The 26,894-nt window shown below is 39.9% G+C and overlaps 1 protein-coding gene across 4 annotated transcripts in view; it reads left to right on the top strand.

Moving 5' to 3' along the window:
* The window catches only part of epha7 (eph receptor A7), a 79,390-nt gene extending 52,908 nt beyond the window's left edge, over nt 1–26,482 (top strand). The window contains exons 6-17 of one of the 4 annotated variants that reach the window (XM_063902025.1): nt 4,986–5,110; nt 6,138–6,300; nt 9,127–9,235; nt 10,821–10,876; nt 13,529–13,642; nt 14,868–15,053; nt 15,401–15,462; nt 15,659–15,868; nt 16,826–16,975; nt 19,933–20,126; nt 20,755–20,910; nt 22,303–26,482. In XM_063902025.1, the coding sequence (XP_063758095.1) occupies nt 4,986–5,110; nt 6,138–6,300; nt 9,127–9,235; nt 10,821–10,876; nt 13,529–13,642; nt 14,868–15,053; nt 15,401–15,462; nt 15,659–15,868; nt 16,826–16,975; nt 19,933–20,126; nt 20,755–20,910; nt 22,303–22,417 (1,640 nt within the window). In that variant the 3' untranslated portion in view covers nt 22,418–26,482. Of the gene's footprint in view, nt 1–4,985; nt 5,111–6,137; nt 6,301–9,126; nt 9,236–10,820; nt 10,877–13,516; nt 13,643–14,867; nt 15,054–15,400; nt 15,463–15,658; nt 15,869–16,759; nt 16,976–19,932; nt 20,127–20,754; nt 20,911–22,302 lie in introns of all 4 variants that reach the window. The other 3 variants (XM_063902023.1, XM_063902024.1, XM_063902022.1) reach the window with 3 other exon arrangements.
* The last annotated feature ends 412 nt before the right edge of the window (nt 26,483–26,894 follow it).

Below are 26,894 nucleotides of genomic sequence, written 5' to 3'. Positions count from 1 at the left end.
ATCCAGGATTCTGCCCACTGACCTGTAGTCTGACACACTTCCAATTTGAATCATGGGTAATGCAGGATCCCGCTTGTTTGGAGCTTGTCTAACACCCCGGCCTGATTGTCTCTGCTGCTTCAGTTTTTATTTCTCTTGTGAGTCTGCCAACTTTATGGAAGCATAATGTTAAATAACTTGAGTGGCCGTTTCACTTCATGTCTCCTAATCCCTCTAAGGACAATCCTCCATAATAATCACCAATTTTTAAACAGCCCACTTATTTCAAAAAACGCCATCATCGCTCTCTCCTTTGTTATGGGAGTCACAGAATCAGGTACAAGTAATCTTGATTATGTCATACCTTGTTAATGTCAACCCAGCCATAATAAACTGTCCAGGCTTTTGTTTCACAGGCTGGAGATAAGGTGTTAAAAAGGCATCAGAATAAAAAAAGCACACTCTCCTGAAGTGTATGTATTCAGCCCTATTCAGCGAGGGGAGAGTCATTTGAATAATACCTATACAGTGTGTTAAATGCATCAATCAATGTCACCGAGAAAAGAAACCGGTACTTTAAGTACATTAACATAGAGTCTTTAAATAAACCATGCAGCCATGAGAAGACGACGTGAGTTTATTGAATGTATAAAATGTGTCAGTCATTGCGCAGAACAGTACAGTCAGTTTGTCAAACACAATTCCCCTGTTTCAGTTTAAACGCTGTGCTTTACGTTCGTTTATGTTCCCATATTGGGCCCAAAGGATTTTTCTCTTTACTATTATTATCTCAAGGAGACGTTGTAATCTCCTGTTCAAATTAAAAACCTGTTTCAAAACCTTTAAAACGCCATTAAACGCCAGCTATCGTTTGCACCTCAACGACGATGGTTCCTCTGGCGTTAAGATGCACATCGCTCCATGGAAACAGCAGTAATTAATAAATGAGCTTATAGTGGGGGTACGGTCCATGAGGCAGGCACGCAGGCAGGGAAAGGCGCTGATGAAATGAAGAACCCTGCTCGGCTTTTTTTTCTCCTCAGTTGGAATCAGCCGGTGAGTGAAAGAAGAGGATATTAAAACACACTGCCTAATGTATTCATAAGGTATTCAAATGCAAGACACGGTGGCTCTTGGATCACTTAGCTTTACAAGAAAGGCGTTGGAGGTCACTTACACATTTTCTAATATTGCAAAATGAATGCCCAGTCTTTAAGACAGTTTTCCGCTGCGCTAAGCCCCACAGGTACACTATATAGACAAACAATATTGGGACACTCTGGTATATGGGGGTTGTTTTTGTAGGGTTTTGTGGTTTAGGCCTCTTACTTCCAGTGAAGGGGATTCTTAAGGCTTCATCTTAGTCATTCTGGACAATTCTTTGCTTCCAACTTTTTGGAAACAGTTTGGGGGTCTGACCTCACAAATGATCTTCTGGATGAATGGGCAAAATTCCCACAGACACACTCCAACATATTGTAGAAAGCCCATAAGAGTGGAAGTTGTTACAGCTACAAAGGGGGGACCAACTTCATATTAATGCCTCAGAATTTGGCATTTGGGTGTAATGTGTAGGTGTCCCAATACTTTTGTCTACATAGTGTATATAGAGGTCTGAGAGAGGCTCACTGCTTCTGCTCTCCTTGATTTCAAGTCAGTAATTAGTGCAGGTTTTTCTGAGAAATGAATGCTCAAATCCTCATTCATAGCCTTGAGAGATTGAGAATGAATTCGGAAAATCACCTTCCTGGATTGATCAGCTGGTGGAACACCACGTGTGTTAATGCTGGCTGATCTCTGTGGATACACACATTTGTCACCCATGGCATGGTAAGGCAGTGAAGGAAAGGGTGGGGCTGAGCTGAATCATTGCTACTATAGCCGCGGGCCGAAGGGGGGTAAATGGGGCAGATGTGCTGCTGGGACGCACAGAGGGAGGAGAGGCAGTGTGGGAAAGTAGCTCATCATGATGGCTCTGTGGCTCCGACAACATACCTGCTGCAGCTTGAACACCATGGATCTCTGACAATTATGCTCCTTTGAAATGAAGATTACCTCCATCTGTCAGCGGGAGACATTCATATTAGAACAAAGGGTTAAGCACATTTCAAACTTTATTTGAAGAAGTGAAAGGACAAAGTTGGAGGCAGAAAATATCACACCTAACACCGACTTCGCAACAGTAAGCCACTTAGTAACATAAAAAAGAAAAGTCTTTGGCACTGGCAAATAGGATAAAATAACACTTACCACAGACAGTACAACATACAATTCACACACACAGAAGAGGGACATTGCATCTCAAAGTGGCAGTTTTATTATGTGTGTTTTGTTATTCCACTGGCTTGGGCACATTAAAACATCAGTTCTATTGAATATAAATAATGTACTATACATAAAAATTACGTGATGTCGTCGGTGGCAGAATGTCCTAAGAAGGATTATTGAGGCTTGAAAAGGAGGCTTACGTTTCAGTTTATTTGTATATTTAAAGGGGGCTGTATGTCCAGCATGTTGATGGTTAGCAATATAAGGAACTGTCAGGATATATTTTGTATATCTCAGCTAAAGCAACATTTGGCACAAGGGTTGTTGGTAGAGACAATACCTAGTTGCATCATGATAAGTTCAAGACGCTGCTTTTTTGAGAATGAGCCAAAAAGAGAGTCAAAATAATCTCAGGTATCAAGTATCCCAGGAGATTTGAAAGCCACATCTCACCTCAGGGTGTGTAGCTGGAGAAGCCTTGTTCCCCTGGTCTAGACACTACTTGAGTTGCATCATGGAAAATGCAGCATCCAGTGTCTAAGAAGCTTGCCCCACATTACAGGACTTATCTGTCTCCGCCTCCATCAAATGTGACACACAAAAGTTGCTTTAAAATAATGATTCAATGAATTTAGTCTGAAGTAAGAATTTTAAGATAAAAACCAGTGCCTTCAGTAGGCTCTCTGTTTGCACAAGCAGGGTAGAGTAAGATATCTGCAGGGGATGACAGAAAATGTCACATTAAAGCGGTAAACACAGGCAAGAAGCATCATTTGGTGACCATAAACCCAAACCAAATTTAGGAGCCGGAGCTGAAAGGTCCATATCTCATCGACGCCGACTGGACGGGGCAGAGAGAGCCAAATTGGATGAAGTTGAGCTGCACTAACTGCTTGTTGTGACTCAGGAGAGAAAACTCAATCGTCCCCTTTGACCAGCCAACTGCGCTGAGAAAGGAAACATTGTTCCTGTGTTTTGGGTGGATTATGAGGGGAACATGTCACAACAGAAGGTTTTTGACAAGGTCTAGGGTGTCTGCTGTCGTGCACATTACTGTCAGGAATGCCAATGAGGCCTAATGAGGTTTTAATCCAGCCGGAGTCATTAGTGGAAGGTCATTTCAAAACAATCCAGGGTCAGGCTGCATTAAGGCTGCAGAGGTCCGCTCACATTGGGTCACTGAGCATTACTCAGACACTCCAGCAGCTTCTGCCGGGCCGGGGAGGGACGCTCGGTTGTTGTTTAAACAATATGGGATATCTTTTTCTCTGGGCTCTTGAGAGTTGAAATATGCAGGTTTGGTAACATAGATCCCATATAAATACAAGCTTGTTCTATATTATCATCTGTAATCTGGTCTTTATAAATAAGGTTTATTATAATTGGTAAACTGCTCAAATTGATATGATCAACTCAATTCAGAACTGTCATCTCCTTTGGTGTAAATTCATCCTTTAGAAATCAAAGTACAGCTTTTATGTTGGACTCCACAATGTTCCCAGGATGCCTTTTTTTCAAACTTGCTAAGACGTATTCATTAATATTTCTTTTACCGCAAAAGCAGCATGAGTCATCAAGATTCATAGTGTGTTTACAGACAGGGTGTTGGGCTTTTTCAGAGTGCAGATACACAGATTTTTTTTATAGCACAATCTCCTTGGGGGGAGGTTTAGAAACCCAAAAAGCTCTCCCCTCTTTTTTTTTTTCTCACTCTGGTCTTTAAGTAAAGTGCTGCAAAAATGAAAGTGATTACAATCAAGATGGCGAAGGTACCAGAAGCACAGGACACAGCTGCGGGACTGAGGCTCCTGTCAGAGAAAGATGGCAATATTAAAGGAATATTTGATCCTGTTTTTAATGAAAATGACTTATTGTAAGAACTCACTAAAGCACTGAAAGGTTCTGGAATGACGGCTTGACTTCCAATCTCACAGGGCTGTCACAATCATTCACCTTTAGGCTTTGACAAATAAAAAAATAGAGGATTGTATGTGGACTTTGGGTTAGGGTAAGGGTTAAGTAGCAGTGGTTAATCCAGGCAGCAAGAGTCTTAAAATGAGTCAGGCAAAGAGTCGAACATAATTGTCCTGCATAAGATTGATATCAGGAGGTTACAGGTATAGCCCTCCAATTTCTCAATAGTACTGTCATCAGGGAAAGTGAGGGCTTGCTTTCCTCAGCTGCAAAAATGCTGGAATGATTTCAAATAATTTACCATTCATCATAAAGAAGTTGCATTTCTTCGATGGACGGGGCACGCTATCTTCTGCTTAGAATGTTGATCAGGAGGCGTAAACATTTGGAGGCGTCTCTGTGAATGCACTGAAGGAACGGAAACATTGACTTTAATTAAATATATGAGGTCAACAGATTTCCCCTAGCTCTATTAGGTTAGTTGAAAGCAATAATATAATTAAAATAAAAAACAGTAGGTTCAACTTAATATTATTGCTTTCAACTAACATAATTCAGTATTTTGTTTTTGATTACGGGATAAATTATATATAATACATGTAGGATCTGCTGCTTTTCATTGGATACCGTTTCACCTCTTCAGTGTTCGTTCCCACTTTTCCTATAAAAATATTGTGTTTGAATAGGTTCAATTTAATATTATTGCTTTCAACCAACATATTACGGTTATTTCAAATTTGGAGAAATATTACATTTAATTGATGATTTGTTGTTTGCTTTCTGCATGTGCCCCCTCACTAACTGACATGTTCTCTTCTAATCAGCTCCATCCCAGGTTAGCGACATCATCAAGGAGAAGGTGCAGCAGCACAGCATCCAGCTGTCCTGGCAGGAGCCCCAGCAGCCCAACGGGGTCATCACAGAATATGAAATCAAATACTACCAAAAGGTGATTTTAACAGTTAATTTGTCTCTTTCTGAAACGCTCTCCCCTCCATTTCTTCACTTCACATTCACTTAAGCCAAATCTTCATTCCGTATTCTATCTGCATGCTGCTCTGAGTGGAATTCACAAGATTCTGCAAGTACCTTCTTTGTCTCGTAATTGCAATAATGAATGAGATGCTTATAAGATTTTAATCAGGCTGTAGTCTTTCACAGCCGCCCCCGTGCACATGTTAGTGCACATACTGGCAGAATAAGTCATCTGTTATCTCCTTCTCCTTCCACACAGATTATAGCACTGCATCCCTGTGTTTCATGTCTGAACACATCAGCTTTTTACAGCAAGGTTTAATGGGGCAAATGAAAGGCAGGGTAGCTTTTCTGGCCACAGCTCACACCCTGACGATCAGTCTGCTGCGTCACGTACTGTGGCTGTGGTCTGCCCAGCTGTAAAAGTGGAAAATTGGAAACAACAACTACAGCCCTAACAGACCCTGACATTCCATTTGAGCTTTCCTAGCAAAAAATGTACAGATCAACAGCAAACATTACGTGCAGCCTGTGCATCCAAATAGACTCCTCGATGATTTGTATGTGTTTATGTGGCAGGCTGTCCTATGGTAAGATAATAATCTTAGTTTGAACTGTATGAAATAGAAAGGTGGTCCCTGTGAAATCATCCTTAGGTTTCCTTTGCTATTTTGGCAGTGATGCCAATATTTAAACTCCAAACAGATGGAGCCTCAGCAGACAGCTAGCAGCTAGCAACATTAGCATCCTCCTGTCACTAAAAAGGCCACACCCCTGAAAATGCACCACTTTTAGCCTTTAACATAAATCTAACAGGTGACCTATAGAAAGTAAAACCCCAGTAAGTTGTCAAGAATTGGTAACAACAGTTTCTTTCACAAAAAACGTTTTTTTGGCACGTAATCACTCCAGAGCCTTGGAGGGGTTGGATGTTAACTCCCTTGGAGAAAATTTCAAGAGATACATTTTTCAATCAAACTTGGTGTTCTGCTTGTTTTTAGGACCAGAAGGACCGGGTCTACTCCACAGTGAGGTCCAAGTCCACGTCAGCCACTGTGAACAACCTGAAGCCCAACACCTCCTACGTGTTCCAGATCCGGGCCTTCACTGAGGCGGGCTACGGCACCTTCTGCCCCCGCCTGGAAATCACCACCAAAGAAGAAGGTAATACAGCACACCAATGCAGCAACCCTAATACTGCTGCTGTATTCATGCAACACACATTTTATGTATAGTAGGTATTTCAATGAATATTTATTTTCCTTCTTATTATTTTCTCTTTCAGTGCTACTTTCATATACTACAATTGTTTTTGGTATTTAACTGTTTGGTTCATTTTTACACATTTTTACTATGGGTAGTGTGTATACAGGGAAACACTGCAAGAGAAAGTATACTGAACAAAATGAAATATTTATTTTACTTGAATGCATTATGTCAACAGATTTCACGTAATTGTATTAGGTTAGTTGAAAGCAATAATATTTTGTTAAAATCAAAAACAGTAGGTTATACTTAATATTATTGATTTCAACTAACCTAATACAATTATGTGAAATTTAGTGATACATTTCATTAAATTCAACGTTTCAGTCCTTTCAGTTGAGGAAAATGTGTTTTGTTTTCACATTAAGGGACCAATGATATATCCTTCCTGAAGTCCCTGCTGCTGTTTATTGGATACCATTTCACCTCTTCAGTATTTGTTCCCACTTTTCCTGCAAGTTTGCACCTGCCTGAGTGAAAAGCCCACAGAGAAGTTTAGTATGACTGCAAATGCTCCAATGCCAAGCATCTAAGACAAAGACAGTTTGATGGCAGCAGTGTATCACAGCAAAGGCTTTTAACTTCAAATGTATGCACAACCTGTTAATGTTTCCAGCTACTGTAGTAATAACCCAGGAAAATGCTTTGTGTTTAAGAGAAACAAACACAAATTGCTTTGACTTTATGCTGACAACACGTCATGGGAGAAATAACTAAGCACAAGGACAAGCTACCGTAGTGTCAGGAGGATAAACTCATTTAAATCTAATAAGTTACATTAGCTCTGCCCTGAGAGGTGCAGTGTGTTATTGTGTGTTTAGGTTACAGGTGCGGCTGTGAGCTGTGTGTTAGCATTACAAGAAATTGTTAACAGTAAAACACCTGAGGTTATTTTGAAATGTGTTCCCAAAGAAATTGAAACATCAAGCAAAAACACTTCTTATAACAAATTCCAGAAGAAACTCATGGGGTTTTTACAGCCTTGAGACGAAAATTAGATCTTTTTTTTCTTTCTTACAGTTTTATTTCTAAGTCTTACATGGACAAAACATTTGTTTAATTTTTATGAGATACTTTGTTTATACTGTAGGTTGATAGGTTTGTGTTGAAAGTAAAGTTTTTGGTTATTTGGTCAGGTTATTAATTATTTGAGATTTAATTTCTCCATGCATTCTAAACACAGTGAGGTACTATTTTGTTAATTATGTTCAAGTTATGTAACAATAATTATCTGCACCTCAGAACAGAGCGAAAACTATGTAGATCCTACTTAAAAATGGAGCACCAGTTGTTTTTTTTGTGCTACATTAAAGGAATATTCAAATTGGGAGATTACTCTTATTATCTTTGTTTTCCCAGAGTGAAATAAGGACATTTATATCAGCCTTACTGTCAGGACATGCACTGTAAAACCTCAGATGTTAAGTTATACCATTAAGTTGAACCTATTTAAATTTAATATAATTGCTTTCATTTAACCTAATACAGTTATGTGAAATTTGTATACATTATATATTTAATAAAGTCAAAGTTTCAGTTTTTAACACTGTGGTTAGCCATCAAAATATTATCGACACATACAACATGGCCACCCAATGACCCCTTTACATGCAACATGTCTGCATTAAAGGACATATTAATTACTCATACCACATGCAGAGCTTGTTCTGTAACAAGGTTATAACTTTACAGTAAACTCAAAATGTCCTTGACCTGTCATCCACTAGCCTCAAAAGGGAAACCTGCAAATGTGTAATATTTGTTAATTGCTGTAATTCCTCCCAAAACCGACATTCTGTGAGACACTGAAGCTCGTTGGAGGATCAGCTGATCTACTGTCGGCACATATTAAAGCCCCCCTCCCCCTCAGAGAAGCCACAAAAAAAGAATTTATACAGCTTAGATCCACTCGATTTAAAATGCATGACTTTTTCGTCTAATACACCATCGGCGTTGACTTTATGATGCTACGGCAATCCATTCCTCGGCGCAATCGACAGTTTGTCAACACAAACAGAGCGCGCACTGTGGGGGCTCCGGACGGGAAACAATCCAACCTGAATGTGTCTTTGTTTGAGATGAAGGGCATTGCCGTCGCCATCTGGGACTATTAAGCCCACTTTCTGAAACAGTAGAGCCGTGTGTATAAGGACGGCTCAAAAATAGAAGCGTCCCTCCTCCATTCTCTCAGAGGAAATGGGGGGGGGGGGGGGGGGGGGGGGGGGGGGGGGGGTATCAATCTCCTCCCCTTTCATTGGGCTCAATTATGTCCTGCAGATTGCACTGAAAAACTGAAACGTTGAAATCAGGTGTGCTGATATATCGGCTGATCTATAACAAGAAATAGCAGCAGAAAAAGATCATGTTAATGTAATTTAGAACTTTAAAACTATAAAGCTTTATTTAGAAATGTTCCCCATTTGCATCTTAAGTTGACTACCTTGCTGTATGTACACATTGGATCTAGCGCAATGAGATACAGACTACATGCTCTAAGGTTAGTAGAAAGCAATAATATTAAGTTTAAATCAAAAATATTAGTTCAACTTAATGTTATTGCTTTCAACTAACCTAATACAGTTGTGTTTAATCTGTTGACATAACACATTTAATTAAAGTCAATCTTTTTCAGTGTGTGTTCTTTGTTGTGCTGGTTAAACACTGAGCATTTCTCTCTCTCTCATTTGTGTCCGTGTGTGTTTACGTCTGTGTTCGTCTCATCAGCCACGACTCTCTACAACGAGCAGAACCCCGTCATCATCATCGCCGTGGTGGCCGTAGCGGGGACCATCATTCTGGTGTTCATGGTGTTCGGCTTCATCATCGGGAGAAGGTACGCTCTCGCGGGCCCCATTGACTCTCCGCTCCTGTGAGTCTGCGCTTGTCAATTAGCCTTTCTGTCACTCACGGGCCTCCACGCCTGTGGAGTCGTCACACGCACACACACGTGCACCCATCATCTCGTGGCATGCTGTGCTAATGGGTTGTGATGCATTTTTTTTCCCCCTAGCCCCAAACACAAATTTTAAGCTATTTTCTACAGAGCCATTATGACACAAGTGCGAGAAAGCGAGAGTGCTCTGCATTCCTGCTTGTGTGTGTGTGTGTGTGTGTGTGTGTGTGTGTGTGTGTGTGTGTATGTGTGTGTGTGTGTGTGTGTGTGTGTGTGTGTGTGTGTGTGTGTGTGTGTGTGTGTGTGTGTGTGTGTGTGTGTGTGTGTGTGTGTGTGATAGAGATCCGGAGGGCAGGATAAAGTATGCCACACGCTTTTATTTTTTGTCACAAAGCAGCCAGCCCATTGTCATTATCATCTTCACCTCACATCTGTGTTTCTGCATGAATGGCATTTCATCAGAACGTGGTTTAAACGGTGGGTTCATGAGGATCAGACTTCCGTGGAACATCTTTTTTTTTACAAACTGAAACTGCCGACAGCGAAGCACACCATGCGAAAGCCCAAAGCCCATCGTTTATTTATTATTTTAACGGTAAACCATGACTTTTAAAGGTTTCAGTTATACAATGCTCTACTTGTTTGCACCTAGGAAGCTGTTGTTGATCTTCTCATTAAGTTTGAATGTAAAGTGGCCCCCAACATTGTTTATGAATAGCATTTTTATTTTGAGAACATAGATGTCTCCCAGTGTGCTTATCCATGAGACAAAAAAAACCATACAAAAAGCACCATCTATGACAATGTTTTATTAGTTCAAAATATGTCTTATTTATTATTATGACCTTTATACCATTACTTTTTTAACGTGTAGTTACATTTTTCTGTGTTAGAATGCTGTGCTTGGATGCACCTTGGAAGCTTTTCTGATCTTCTCCTTCAGTTTTGATGTAAAGTGCCCCCCAACATTGTTTATGACTGAAAGAATAGCGTTTTTATTTTGGGAATACGGATTACTTCAAATCTGCTTATCTATGAGAAAATGTGTTATTAGTTCCAAATATCTCTGCCTGTACATAAAGGCAGTGTTCTGAGATAGTCGTATGAGCTGTAGAGTCTCTGCACACATGTGTCACTTCCTCCACAGAGTGCATGTCCATCACTCATGGCTTATTTCATCTTCGCACGTCATCCTCTTTCTGTTGTGCTCAAAGAGCAACTCTGTGCAGCTGCTTGAGGGAACTTTCAACACGTTATTATTAGAAATTAATATTACAAGACTTGTTGAACAGTCCGTTACGGTGCATGTTTTATTTGATATGTAACATGATTAGATACTCAAGCCACGCTCCCAGGCTGGAAGCTATGGAGTTCACAGCTCCTGCTGCTTGGCTGAGTCTCTCAGGAGATTTGTCATGCACAGCATTAGTTGCCGCATTAAAATTCTTGTAATTTAGGGCATTTATTTCCTGCGCACAATCAGTTGATTCTACCACTCTATCTCTCCCCCCCCCCACCCGTGCAGGCACTGCGGGTACAGCAAAGCTGATCAGGAGGGAGACGAGGAGCTTTACTTCCAGTGTGAGTACACACAAACACACACACACACACAATTTTTATCTCAATCACTGCATACTGCACAGAGAGTGGGTGAGGGGGGGTTACTTTAAACATATATAATCTGTTACAATAACTCAGGTGTGTCCAGCTACTGCATTAAAAATAAAGAAGACTTAAAGTACTATAAATGTAAACCATAAAGAAAATGATGTAACAGTAATCTGATTACCTATTTTTTAATGTAATTGTCATCGTATACAGCCTTCTTTTTTGTATCCTTATCATGTAATCTCTTTACATGGAATCCTTCCCCAAGCCTGAGTGTACCTTATCCCCTTAGAACCCCCACACAGAAGAAACTGAAACATTGACTTTGATTAAATGTTTTATGTCAACACAGCATTAGTTTAAATGAAAGCAATAATAATAAGTTGTGATCAAAAATAATAGGTGCAACTTAATATTTTTGCTTTCAACTAACCTAATACAGTTGTGTGGAATTTGTAAATATAATACATTTAATAAATGACAACGTTTCAGTCTTCTCAGTGTGGGTGTTTGATCCCAGTTCATCTGATTTGGGTCAATGCTGAGAACAATCAAGCTAACAGCTGCTGCTGATTGGTTACACTCGGACTGTGCAGATGAAGAAGTTAGGAAACTACAAAGGCAGGAATGTGACAGCTGTTAGGGAGCGAGTACAGGTTGACCAGTGATGAAGAAGTGTTCTTTTTTTAAAATTATGTGAAAAAGCCATCCCCCTGATGGGTTTAGTGAGCGACAGAGTTTCAGGTGTGCACACTCTGTCCGAGAGGCTGCTCGTAGGCGCCTTCTGATACACCCCTCTAATGATGTCCCTGGAGATACAGCTGCAGACAGCTTCCCCGAGTGCGGCCGTAATGATCCTCGCTGTAGGCAAACTGCTGATTTGGAAACAAAGGGTCAGGGGTGCCACAGAGTGTTGGGTTGAAGCAGACTCGGGACCGGCTCTGCTAAGTGTGTGACAGATGCACCTCAGCAGCTCATAGTCCCACCTGCTGACGGAAAAAAAAAACAAGGCCAGTGTTGGGCTCAGTGAAGCAATCCGCTGTGCGGTATCAAATGACTAGAGGCTGCCGGGACACAAGCTAGATAGCGCAAATTCAACATGTAGACCCAATTTGTCTGCCATGTAGCGGCGAGGAATTTGTGATAAGACATTTTCTATCAGATCCACTGACATCTCGGATGGACGAAGCAATTATGGGAGCATGTGGGGGGAAATCTCAGCTACCGGCGTCCCCTCTCTGGAGCACAGTGAATGAATTTGTTGTATTTACGTTCCCCTCCATACAGAGAATATGTGTCTCTTATGAGCTTCTACTGTGTTGTTATGGTCCAGCGTTCACCCGCTGTATTTTTGCTGTAGTAGCTCATTAAATATTAAAGCTGACAGGTTATATTGTTATCAGTGGAATTTAAATAGCACAGTGTGATCGCCCCCATGAGTGGTGTGTTCACTTAGTAGTGCATTATAGTGTAATTTGCTGTTAATTTGTGCAGAATGTAAACCCCCTACCGATCTCTGGCCTCACTTTAACCTTTTGGTTTTTCTTTATTTTTTGCTAACTGCCCACTTTATGGATATTCTTGAACTCTTCTGGAAAGATTATTGGAGCAGTGTTCTTTTATACTTCATGTTTGTTGTTTAATGTTATCCTATAAAGAATACATAATCAATAAGTGACCCCTTGTTACTTCTAAATCAAAATAGTTGTTCTGAAATGTATGAGTGTCTGCAATAAAGTGTATCTGGATGGAAATTAATCCAAATTTGATCCTCATGAGCTGAAATCACTACTGAACTCTTAATGGGTATATGTATTTAGTAAATGAAAATACTGTACTTTCTATATTAATGTATGAGGTATGATTTAAAAAAATGTTTTATTTCAAGACAGCCGTATCAGGTGTTACAAACATGTATTTTTGAGATTATACATTGTTACTTTTGGTAAATTCAAAATGCAACTTTATTCAAAATCGACCACATTCATATCAATTTAAAAAAAGATTAATGGGATGGACAAACAATCAAGCCAGTACCGAGCTGATCACATATTTCTGTCCTATCAGGATGTCAGTTTAATGACCTCAGAGAGAAAATTAGCAACTGGAAACATCCCGAGAATATTTCATCTGAATTTCTACTGCAAGTTATTACCTCAAAATATCAAAGATAGGAAATTGACCCACACTTATTCACTCAGACGGTTCTCAAAATGAAATCCTTTTGGATATAATATAAAGTCAAGTATTTAAGGTTTTATTCCATAGACAAATGCCTGCTTGCTTATGCTGTTAAATTTTAAAATGTTGGGAAATGAATGATATCATGTGTAAACCACCAAGCATGGTAAGTGGATGAATGGTGAGAAGTGATTCAGGGGTGAGGTAGTCTGAGCGGGAGACGAGAGGTGACCAGCAGCCTCATAAAATCACCGAGCACAGGTTACTCAAACCTTTTGCTTTGTGATGGATTCTCCCGAGAGAAAAGCCGGCCGCCGACTGCTCAGCTATTCCTTCTGAATCACTGCTCTTTGTAATGGTTCGCCTGTCAAGTGCCTGCCGTTGCATGCGTACATATTTAATCATAACAGTAATCCTCTTACCTTTCTACAGTTAAATTTCCAGGTACCAAAACCTACATTGACCCTGAAACCTATGAGGACCCGAACAGGGCTGTCCATCAATTTGCCAAGGAGCTGGACGCCTCCTGCATTAAAATCGAGCGGGTTATTGGAGCAGGTGAGCCCCTCCCTCCTCTCCCATTTTCATTCAGGTCTTGCTGTTTAGTCACTCCATGCGCTCAAACATCACGCTGACAGCCAAATATTTGCACATTGACACAGCGCAATGCATTGTAGCCTATATTGATAGTGTGATTGCATTAATGGGGAAATGTTCAGTTCAGTTAATGTGGGATGGGCTGGTGGGGGGTTGGGTGTCGGTCACAGAGGCTCCCAGAAAAATTGCTAGTTTAACAGACGCAGCCAATGACACTATGATCTCCAGCATGTCCAGCTGTCTTACTGTAGGTCTGGGTAACAGTCAAACCCCCAGGGAGTGCTCCGGACTGTGAGGAAAATATTCGTAGGGACAAGACGTCGGGTATTACAACTTCCGTATCAGTCCGTGACGTCACCCGACCCAGAAAGACTTTTTCCCTAATGACTTATATGGGAAAGAGACGTCTGTAAATCGATGAATACTTTTTTTTTTTAAAACATAAACTACCCAGTATGAACCCTTTTATGGACCTTATTAAAGTCATTAGGTCCTTAAAGTTGTAAAATGCGATATAAAGCAGAATCCAGATTTATTTTCTCTCTATTCATTCTGCTGAGCCGATAGCGGGAGATCGGGAAAGGGGCTTAAGAGGAAACTCAACTGCGCATGCTATATGCTCTCGACAGCCAGGCATGATGGGTAATTTGTGACGTTTTGCTCTGGCGAATCTCAGGCCATTTTGTCTTCATGCGCCATGAGCAGCGCCCCACCTCCAACGCTGTAGGCCTATCCAGTTCTTATTATACATCCATGGTTACACTCCCCAGGTAAAACACCTTGTGTAACTGCCATTTTACTTTAATGTGATTATTAATGTTTGAAATTCCGCTAATATCTTTAGAATAAACGTCATTTAAGTCACTTTTTGATGTCAATAAATATGTGCTGTGAAGCAGGATATGACATGGATGTTTATGTATGGTAGAACAATGGGACACAGTGGATGTTGGTTTGACTGGAAAGCAGTAAAGACTGAGATCTTTGTGGTATAATGGATTCCTTCTTTCATACTTTTAATGAAATAATTTTAATTTAGATGTGGGCTAAAATCCCACAAACTTAAAACATTTCTCACACAATTTGTATTTTAGCTGCTTTGTCTCAAAGTACTCTAATACATTTGTCATTGTGAAGTGCTTAATTTTTCTGTAACCTTATCCATAAACTGTTTGCTCCTGCTCAGGAGAGTTTGGGGAGGTGTGCAGCGGCCGGCTTAAGCTGCCTGGAAAACGGGACGTGTCAGTCGCCATCAAGACGTTAAAAGTAGGCTACACGGAGAAGCAGAGGCGGGAGTTCCTGTGTGAGGCCAGCATTATGGGACAGTTCGACCATCCCAATGTGGTTCATCTGGAAGGAGTCGTGACAAGAGGTGAGCACTCCTGGAAATATTACTGGACCTAATGTTTAAGTCATGAGGAGTTTAAGAATACAGCAGGATCAGTTTCAGTATATTTAGACTTGGGAGGTGAAGGTGCCGTAGTAAGAGTGACATTATATCTGATTAAATTAACAACAAACCTTGTTTAACATTTTCTCATTTAGACCCTGTAATAAAAGCAGCAGCTGGTAACTTTTAATTAAAACCCAATGAAGTACACAGCTAAAAATATCTTGGAAGCAATTTGGCCACGGTTGTTTATTGGGAAGCTTCTTTCAAGCAAATCAAATCAGATATTAATTAATCATCTTCTCTGTCATCCATCTTTTGTTCTCCAGGAAAACCGGTGATGATTGTCATCGAGTACATGGAGAACGGCTCATTAGATGGTTTCCTCAGGGTGAGTATCACCTTCAGAGCAGCATCTTTCTAACTTTTTCTTCCGTTTGCTCGAGAGTGTTCCAGCAGTCTGCAGAAGGATCTGAGCGTTGCATAGATATCATAAATCTTGTGCTGGAGCCGCTGCAGTGCTGTGACCTACATTTCCCTCATGGTCAGTGAAGAGGGCTGACCTGTCTGTGTTTCTCTTTTTGCAGAAGCACGATGGTCAGTTCACAGTCATCCAGTTGGTGGGCATGCTGCGGGGCATAGCGGCAGGAATGAGATACCTCTCCGATATGGGATACGTCCATCGAGACCTGGCCGCTCGAAATATCCTTGTCAACAGCAATCTTGTATGTAAAGTGTCTGACTTCGGCCTGTCAAGGGTGATAGACGACGATCCCGAGGCTGTCTACACAACAACTGTGAGTCGATTAAAGTCTGTCTACCCAGAGCCCTGTCTGAATCCTCTAATCAAGTCTCAGCCGCTGCATGCAAGTAGAACAGTGCACGCCCAAGTAGTTTGTAGCATGTTTAATATGCAAAGCAAGATGTTTCATACACACAATTGCTCTTTAAAACAGCCCAAATTAGTTTACTTTTGCCTTATTTAGGGTTGAATAATTATGTGCTAATGCTTTATAGAAGAAGAACAAATTGTGTGATTGGTGTTCATGTGTTCAGCACACTCAGTTTTCTATAAATGCATAATTTGAGTCATAGAGCTTTGTTGAGCCTCCAATTGAGAAAATAAAACATGCTCTTCAAACGAAGGCCATGCTGAAACAATCAAGACGATGAGAGAATTATTAAAATGAAACAAATAAAAAAAGGAATAACAGACGAGACAGAAATAATCAGGAAATACGCGAGAAAGAGTATTTTATTTAATTATAAAACACGTAATACTGGTTATTTTAGCATCAGAAAATGATTTACCAACTATTTTCTTCACTGAATAATAACGTGCGTGTCCAGAATATTCACATTTGAGAATTTGCTTCTTTTCTTTATTTTAAATAATAGTCATTTACGGTATACACTTAAATATAGATGTGACAATATAGTTGAACACTTAATGTACTTCTATTGAAAATACATACAACATATTATTGGTTATGAGTTTCTTACATTCTATCTGCATATTCTTTTCAATCTGTAATTGCTTAAGGCAGTGATTTCCTCTTTTAACCTACAAAGAATGCATTATTATCATGTAGTGGCAGTAGTTTTCTTTGTAAGATTGTGGAGAGGTTGTTGTTTCTGTGTTTTGACCCTGTGTGTAACTCTGAAACTCTCTCTAATTGATATCTTAGGGGAAGATGCAGGATATAATGAATGTGATGTTTACTCCAGCCACTGACCTGCGTTTTACTGAACAGGGTGGCAAAATCCCCGTCAGGTGGACGGCGCCGGAAGCCATCCAGTATCGTAAATTCACCTCCGCCAGCGACGTGTGGAGTTATGGCATCGTCATGTGGGAGGTCATGTCCTATGGGGAGCGGCCTTACTGGGACATGTCCAATCAAGATGTAAGATACTGAAAAATCTGAAATGTTAACTTAAATAAAGATGTATTATGCCAACAAATGTCAGATAACTGTATTAGGTTATTGAAAGCAATCATATTAAGTTGAACCTAATATGTTATATTTAAACTGAATATTATCGCTTTCAATAACCTAATTACAATTATGTCAAATCTGTTGACATAATACATTTAATTAAAGTCAACGTTATATCAGAAAAAGTCTAAAATAATGCCTTGATTTTGTTAAAATTGGACATTTTTATTATTTTCTGTTATTTCCTTTCTTGAGTTTCTTAACCGTAGATCATGGATTGCTGAAAAATAACAAGCTATTAAAAAAGACCTTTAGCACACTTGATAATTGTTGTTGATAATTGTTGATAATTGTTAATCGTACTTCATATCTGGGAAACAATATTTCACTAACGTTCATCTGAAAGAGGGAGCGTTATTCCCCAGATCCATCCTTAATTATCTGTAATGAAGTCATCCCACTTAAACGTAGAACATCCCAGACAAAAATCCCAGTTTGTGCTTCTTCTTTGAGGATTTCTTGCAGGTCCCTCCAGGGAACAGTTCCGAGGCGCTAACCTTGGGCTTAATTAGTTCAGGAAGTCTTGTTACATTCATGCAGCTTGAATCCATTTGAAGGAGAAACAGTCCTGAAATGGGACACACATAAAAATGAAGTCCTGTGAACATGGATTTGATTCTGGTATTATTATTAATAACAGGGAATGGAAAACACTTGTCATGCAGAAAGCTTTTGACCCTAATGTCTTTAAAAGTTTATAATTACTTATGGAAATGTGAACCAGAGTGAGTAGCAGTGTTGAACCAATTGCACCGGCATTGTTCTCAGTTTGATGGCATTGTTTCGAGAAAAAAAAATCCAGGATCATTTTAAAGTGGCACTTCAACAATTCTACACATCTAGATTAGTTTACTCTTCAGGGTCAACTGTTGAAAAAGTCTTGGGTGGCTTTGCCTGAGAAAAAACTGATGATGATGTCATCAAGGTTATCTGGGCTTTGTCAGAGAGACCACACATCTATGACAAAGCCTGCATTGCAATCTTTGCTCAAAAGATATGGTCATCAACCAGTCAGGGTCTAATGAAAGTATTTTATGAGTTGCATTATGGGAAATGTATGATCAAGTGTTTTTAGAGCTGGACATACAGTATGCTTTGTGTGTAAATGTCAGGATATTTCAGCTTCTGATTTGGTCCCTACTCCCTACTTTTTTATAAAAAACGCCCCATCTTTATGAAGAGTTATTACAGATGTATAGAGTACTTTTTCAGTTATCTCATAAATAACTGGTAGAATTTTGAGAATTCTACGTTCACTGAAAAAACTGAAACAATGACAATACCCCTAATTAAATCAGTGTTGTAAGTGCTGTTACTTAATCAGAGAATCTTAAGGCGCCTAACCATCAACTCCTGACATCGCCCAGAATGTTCTTTCTCACACAAAACACTTTTTTTTTTTTGTCCCATTCTTCTTCCTACAAAAGTCACAAATTGCTGTAATGATCGACTCAGCCACAGTCTCATGGTGTTCCTTGAGACTCCCACAGAGCAAGTCAAACCGTGCCAGACCCTTAAAGCTGTTCCTATTGTCAGACTCTCAACACATTTTGAAGGTGGATGGATAGTTATTCCAGGCCTTCTTATTCCTATAAGATGCCTGATGTGCAGCCACCGCAGCATCCGGTCTGAACATTATCAGGATTCTCTAACACTCCACTCAGATGTCAGAAATGCTAAACAAGATGTCCGGGCGTTATAGTGGCGTATGTGGTGTTTTGATGCTCTGCTACTTGACAGACATCAATGTCAGAAATGTTTGCACTTTGTCAAGATGACAACAAAACATCCTGCAGGGAAGTAGGAAGAACGTTATTTGCATTTTTCCAACAGTTTCAGTTCAGTTTTGACATATTTTCACTTCCATGACTCACTCCTGTCTGAGCGGCCCTGACAGAAATAGCTGATGAATAAATGCAGAAACGTACACAGCTCCTTATCTGACACAATAAAGGAAGTGTGGTCGGGGGATCACATCAAAGTGCACCTACTGTTCTCACACTGTTGACTTTTAATGAAATCGGCATGCCTGATGGAGAGTCATGATATGTTTTAGGTTTTTAGGTTCCATGTTAGAGCTGAATAATATGGCCTTTTGTTTGCATACACAAACAAGTGAAATGTTAATTAAGTGCATTATGTCAACAGATTTCACATAACTGTATTAGGTTGGTTGAAAGCAATAATATTAAGTTGAACCAAATATTATTGCTTTCAACCAACCTAATACAGTTATGTGAAATCCGTTGACATAATACATGTAATTAAAGTCAATATTTCAGGACTATGTAGGAGATTAAATTCATAAATTTAACATTCTAAATATCTACAGTGTTACCTTGGTCCTGTGGTGCCTTTAGCGTTATCAGCAAAATGTTGAGATCTTTCTTACATTTACGGTAAAGACAGAAAAAGATAGGTGTAATATAAAAGCCTAGCTGTAGCATTTAGCAAATACTGAAAGCAGGAGATTGTTTTCCCAGCGAGCGAACAGCCCCAGTAATCAAGCCAGGAAACGATAAAACATGCATAACCTTTTCTGCATCAGTAAATGACAAAAGGTCTGATACTTTGCCTGAGCTGAATAAACACACAACCTTTTTAAATCAAATGAAAATGTATTTATTTATCACGCGCTGACTATCCCATCTTTTGCTTTGGTCAGTATCAGCTTATTATTATAACATTTTGTTCATCAACTCCAATGCAGAAACGTAGGGACACAGCCAAGTATTGAGTCCACAATTCAGCTTTATATCTCTAAGCTGCCAGTATCGTCTCTCAGAACTGCTTGTCGGGGTATTGTTGTACTAAAGCTTTTTAAAAAGGATACTCATGAGTCCATCTGTTTTTGTATCCTCTAGGTCATAAAGGCGATAGAGGAGGGCTACCGTCTCCCAGCGCCAATGGACTGTCCCCCCGGCCTGCACCAGCTCATGCTGGACTGCTGGCAGAAGGACAGAGCCGAACGTCCGAAATTCGATCAGATAGTCGGTGTCCTTGATAAGATGATCCGCAATCCTAACACACTGAAAACCCCAATGGGAACATGTACAAGGTGAGGGATTAAACTCCATGAGCCATTTTTAAATGTGTCTTCATACAATAAAGAATGTGAACTTTTATTTGAGTGCATTAGTGAATGATCCAGAGCATCCAGCAGATGACTTCTCCTCCGTAGTTCACAGATGAAAGATAAATCCTGGGGGATCGATACCCCAAAGCAGCTTCCATGGCTTTATGGTCAATCGCAGGGCTTTTAAATCAATCCTCGTAATGAGTTCCTGCTACTTTAAAGTGCAGTGGGAACTCCAGACCTTACTCTGACGTTTGTCAGATGAATTCTATTTGCAGTCAGAAGAGACTTCCCTGAGGTGAGATGGAGAGGTTACAGCTGGTTAAAAAGCACTTTATTATAGTGAGTCCTATATGTGAGGAACGCATTCAGATTGAAGAGATATTGAGAACATGTTTTTCAGAAGCAGAAAGCTGAAATGCTGCATCTGTTTATGAATATGTTATTGATTGAAGCCTCCAATCAGCTGCTTTTTCCCCTTCTCGCAATTTACCGCACCGCTGGATGCCTTTGGTCGTCACTTTGTCTCGTCTCCTTGCTTGATTGTGTTTTCAGCGGAACGTTTCCTTTTCACATAAGACATAAACATCTTTCTGTGCTCATCCCGCAGACCAATTAGTCCGCTGTTGGATCAGAGCACACCAGACTTCACCGCTTTCCGCTCAGTAGGAGAGTGGCTGGAAGCCATCAAGATGGAGCGATACAGAGACAACTTCACAGCGGCGGGCTACAGCTCCCTGGAATCTGTGGCCAGGATGTCAATCGAGTAAGTAGATTGGAAGCCCTTGAGTTCTTAAACTTCAGTGGAGAGTATTACAAAAATACTAGGCACATTTAAACTCTTATCTCACCTACGCTTCCTTTCAGCCAACACTAAGTAAGCAAATCCAAGTAGTTGCTTTTTGTTTTCAGGCAGAGTTTTGGCAGACTCTCATCCGATGAGGTTTTTGTAAATTACCCTACACTTTAAAAACTGGCCTCGGCCTTCAATTACGTAAACTGCAGAGATAACTAGGCCATTATTTCTTCTTTGATGCATCAGTATGCTGAATATACTTTACATATTTTAGTAAGACAGCTCTCTGTTCATTGATTTGTTCCTGTTTGCTGTTAACACACTGCCTCCATGTTATCCATGTCATGATCAAATCAGTGCAACGTACATTACACTAATTCCATTTGTCCTCTTATAAACACTGCTCTATTGCCCCAATATTGTCTTATGGTTCATTGGTTACTTGGAGCACACATTCCATATCATGTTTGGGACTATAAAACTTAAAAACCCTTAAGAGCCGCACCCAAAAAATAAATAATTGCATTATCTTTCACTTGGGGTCTCATATTTCCATATTAGCGAGTCCCCATCATGAGGGTCTTGAACCTGTGTGAACTCTCTGCTGTTGATGCATTGCTGTAGTTGAGAGCAGCTGAATATGAGCCCAGAATGTGGCCTGCCCTTGAGTAGTGACTCAGATTCCTCTGACCATCAGATGTCAACATCCGTCTCCACATCCTGTAAAAAGCTCAAGGCATTCAAATAAACTTTCCAAACATACTTCCAAGAAACAACTTTGGCTTTTATTGGTTTGCTTCATCATCCTGGACATTGAACATGTTATGTTGAGCTTCCTTTTATAACCCTTAACTATTTTACTATAATGAAAGAAGCTCAGGCTGTGCATTGCACTAGTCCCTTCTATTAACTGGACTTTTCTTCACGGTGTATATTTAAAATTTAGATTGAATTAAATATGCCATTCTTTGCACACTTTATGTAAATAATATCTTACTTTTAAATTGTGTTAGCTGTAATTTGGCCCTTCATAGTGTTTATTTGACAGATCAAGATGTTTCTATATTCTGTGTTTTTATGTTCTACTCTTTTTATTTTTCAAATGATTTGCAATTCCTTGCTTTATCATGCTCTAAAAACTGAAAAGTTGACTTTAATTACATTTATTATGTTTATAGGTTAGTTGAAAGCAATCATTTTAAGTTTATATAGGTTCCACTTGTATTATTGCTTTCAACTAACCTAATACAGTTGTGTGAAAAATGTTGACATAATACATTTAATAAAAGCCAACGTTTCAGTTTTTCAGTGTACAGCGCCCCTTCCTGTGTTCAGTGCTTGATGTATTGTCCTGTGTTTCAGGGACGTGATGAGCTTGGGAATCACGCTGGTGGGCCATCAGAAGAAGATCATGAGCAGCATACAGACTATGAGAGCCCAGATGTTGCATCTCCACGGCACGGGGGTCCAGGTGTGATCCACAGCGACAGTTTGCATCATGCAGGGCGAAGGACTCAAACAGAACTTATCTGGAGCAGTGCCTGTGAAGTACCCAGGATAAATGGTCATAGCAGATGGATATGTGTCGTGCCTGAGTCTCCCGGCTGAGTCTGGAGTGAAATCATTCCTTTGGTCCTCGCTCCGCCTCTTCACAGGGCACTGAAGAGAGGAAAAGAACAAAAAACCGCAACAAAAAAGAAACTACCTGAACCAGATGACTTTCTTTACTTTTTTCTTTAGAAGCGCTTATGAACCCAACCACATATCAGATGGTGCATTGGAAAGGACTTCTGTTTTTTTAAGCTAATGAATGATTTAAATGCACACGAGGCTATGGATTCTCTTCGAAAAGAACAACAAAAACAACTTGTCTACTTGCAGTGGTTTCATTTACATGTTTTATTTGTTAGTTTTCTTTCTGTCGGCTACGATGACATGTTGTGGCACCTGCAGCAGTTCTTTTTTTCTCTTCTATTTGGATTTGACTACAGGGTAAACTCTCTTTTATCCAAACACAGAGGGGAACTTTACAGATGCAGAATCAAAGGAACTTTTTGTGCTGACACATGCTGGACTGTTCGAAGTGTTTGCAGTGACTCGTGTTCCTTCATGTGCTGTGGAAGTGAAATGGTATCCTCACATGTTTGTGTGTAGCCTAAAGGAGAGGGGGTTTTATGGTTTCAACCTTTCAATGTTTTTTATTATAGAATTTTCTGAGTGCAACACTGAGGAGGGGAATCAGCAGACTTTTATATCAGAGTAGCAATATCCTTTGTCTTATTGTTCACGACAGGAAACGCAGTCACTTGGTTATTGAGTAGAATGTTGCAGCACTGTTGCATTACTTTATTGACATTGAAGCCTCCACAAATAGTTTTGCCATCATTTTACCTAAAAATGTTGCACACAGTGTTTGTTTTCGGTGCATTGTTGAGCTGCAAATCCAGTTTTAAAGGTGGCTCCAAAAACATTGTAGACATAATACTGCCTTAAAAAGTGTTAGCTTAAGTATTGCCACTATTTTAGGCACTTAAATGGCAATGCTTTCTGCATTCATTTAAAGGGATGGACGAGCTCCCTTATATTTTAGTTTTTCTTCTAGTGTGATGTCTTTTTACCGCTGACTAAATCTTGAACTGGTGAAAGTGTTACATGGTCAGCGAGGAAGAGTAGGACTGAAACAGAGCAATAATTACCAGGTAGAAACGGTCCTCACCTGACATTTTTAAGGTGCTAGGTCTTATCAAATGTTTGTGCTGTGCTGAGACGAACCCCTCTGGAAAGATTTAGTCACCCTCGGAAAGGAAAGGAAAGGAATGTACCTCTTTGACCCCAAAAAAACGATTTCGGAAAGTGTTCGGAAAAAGTGCCGTGCCAAGTCACCAGATGAAATAATGATGTTGTATGATATGCTACACGTTTGATGGAAAGCTAACATGGCATGGAAATGTTAAACTGAATGGCCGAAGCAATGAAAGAGGCACCATTTGCAACACTAGGAAGGTGCCGATTAGCCATGCTGATATAATTTCTGGACACCACGCGCTGTCCAGAATTCAAAGAGCGCCTTCAGGTTTTGGGTCTGAAAATTAGGACCAAACGATTTGAGCTGGAGTCAAATGGTGCTGTTATATCCACCCCCCACCCCCCCAGCTTCGTAGGCAGTCACGCAGCTCCCTTATTTATTCATGTGTCTCCGCCGCTCATCCCTCACAGGCGTAGATGTGATGGAACATGCATTAAAGTGTCTCTTAAGATTGCTCCTCTTCTCTTCCATACGGCTTTGTATGGAGAACAGAGACGAGGGGGCTTTGCAGAAGATGTGCTAAAAGCCAATCAACCTATTCCGTGCCATCTGTCTCCACTTCAAATGCAAAAAAAAGGAGAAAGTTTCCATGTTGAGTGTGTTTTACTGCAGCATTCTTTGATAGGAATATGCAGCTGTCATAGGATGGTGAAATAGGCACAGCCATCACAAACATATCTTCCTGCAGCAGTTACCTGATATAAGTCCATATTTTAAAAAGCTTCAACTGTTTTCTTCTCAAATGCATAGAAAATGCCACATGAGCAATCACTGACGGGTAAACCCTTCTTGGTGTTCTTCATTGTCTCCATTATACCCCATTTAACTGCATCCACATTAAGCCAGACGCATGAAAACCCACATTTTAGTGCAGAATAATCTGCTGCAGCGTCTTTAGAAAAAGGGTCTCTGATCTTATCTGCAAAAAAGTGAAAACTGCACATTTCTCCAATCCCAGTTTATGATTCAAATCCCTCTTAATGTTTAACTTCCTGTCCCTAATCCAGAGAAATGTATTATTTTAGAGGACAACCAAGTCTAGCACATGCTCACATTCAAGGTGAAACCTGTGCATCTTTGTCTACAGAATATTTAAAGAGTCAACTTTACATTTTCTATTCATTTCATTGGCACAGTTGTGTGCAATCAAATGAATATGTTCCATTGAGAGCAGAAACAGAACAATGAATGAAGAGGACTGTTGAGTTGGCTTCATTAAAACACGATGAATGATGACAATAAGCAGCAGTTTTACTAACTTCAGCGACCAGGCTATGCAGCGACTGAAAGAAGACAACATTTGCTGTGTCTCTGTTGTCCCACTGCTTCCTGAGGACAGTGATTTTTTATGAAAATGTCCTTAAAAGCTAGCATGCATGTCGTTATTACACCCGAACTGTGTTTTCACAATGACCCGGCGTTGTGTGGGTGTCTGCTTTGATCCACTTTCACTGTGGGACTCACCTTTGTGAGAAGACACCAGGAATTAGCCCTGACCGGCTCTGAGCCGTGTCACCAACGCTCTCCCTTTATCCATACAGCAGAGCTCAGCATTGGGCCTTGGCCAGACCTTTGAATTGAATACCGGCATAAAGTCATTCAGTCAGCACAAAACTCCCCAGTTTACAGGCAGCACTCTCTCACTCCCCACGCTCCCTGGAGGCCCCTCACTCCCCCCGGGGCCAAATGCCTCTGTCCCTTTTTTCCTGTGCTGGGGAAACAGCGGTTTGAGCCAAATTGAGATTAAGGCCAGGATACAATCGATTCAACATCACCTGTAACCTTCACTAAGAGAAGTCACACTGAAAAACTAAAACGTGTAATTAAATGTATTATGTCAACAGCTTTCACGTAGCGTTTCAGGTTAGTTCAAAGCAATCATTTAAAGTTGAACCTATTCAAAACTTAATACTATTGCGTTCAACTAACCTTATACAGTTGTGTGAAACCTAATACATTTAATTAAAGTCCACGTTTTAGTTTTTCAGTGCAGCTTGTTTAAACTTCAGGTTTTGCTCAACTCTCAACAGGAACTGTTCCGTTGTGGCTCTATATTAGCAAAAACACAAAAAGAATAGAAAAATGTAAAAAAAAGGCAACAAAAAAATAGCAGACACGTGCAGAATGTAGAGGGCTGGTTGGAATCAGGAATAGAGTACAAGGTTATTTTTCAAATATTGTGTTTCAGCAGTTGGAAGTTAGTCTCACCTCTTGTGCGATTGGTGGATGGTTCCAAAGAGCGCAGCACTGTTGATTGTGTCAGAGAGACGAGATCTGAGGGAATCTTTGTATATGTTCTAATTGTAAAACTTGTACATTTATTTATATTGTTTTTTACACATATTACTCAGTAGAGAGCTCTGAATACATTGAAAATGCACTATATTTTTCTATCTCGCAGATGAATTATTGTCACCCACAAGATTTCAGTTGTACATAACTTTTCATTTAGGACCAAAGACAGCTGATAGGATTTCCATCTTTACTTTGACTTTGTTTTGATTTTGCCTTTTAGTTTGTTGTACAGTAATGCAAATTGTCAATTTATTATTTATTTTTCTGTGATGAAAGTATTGAGAATATTAACTGGTCAAAAGTATTTTCCCCAACAGCAGAACTGTACGATCATTTAATTAGACAATTTCTTGTTACATAGACGATTCTTTTTGCTTTGTTACCTTTGTAATAGACTGTACATATATTTTTGGAAATATAATACAATCTCTATAGAAGTTCTCAGTGTCTGTTGTTGTGTTTTTATCTTTAATCTATCTAATTTCTTTACATATCAGATATATTTGGGATTTATTGAGATCAGACGTCCATGTTTTCAGAGTTTTAGTCAGATTTAGTCCACTATGTCTTCCCTATTTGTAAAATTGAAGTGGCTACAAATGATATTTTATTCCTGAAGAAAACACTTGCTAGGTTTAGATATCGAGCAGTAAATTCAGACATAAAATCCACCTGACTGTTGTCAACAAACATAACAGTTTGTATAATTAAGGGTAGCCTTTTATAATTAGGCAGCCATCATAAAGTGTTATGTTTGTGCCATCACATGGTTTTCCCTACATGGATAACTTTTATTCCCAACATGTGTCTTAAATTGTCTCCTCTCTGAGCCCAAATCTTCAAAACTGCAGTT

This window comes from Eleginops maclovinus, chromosome 15 (assembly GCF_036324505.1).
Source record: "Eleginops maclovinus isolate JMC-PN-2008 ecotype Puerto Natales chromosome 15, JC_Emac_rtc_rv5, whole genome shotgun sequence".
NCBI classification, from domain to species: Eukaryota; Metazoa; Chordata; class Actinopteri; order Perciformes; family Eleginopidae; genus Eleginops; species Eleginops maclovinus.
Note: the sequence above shows the minus strand (reverse complement) of the source record. Positions and strands in the feature narration are given on the sequence as shown.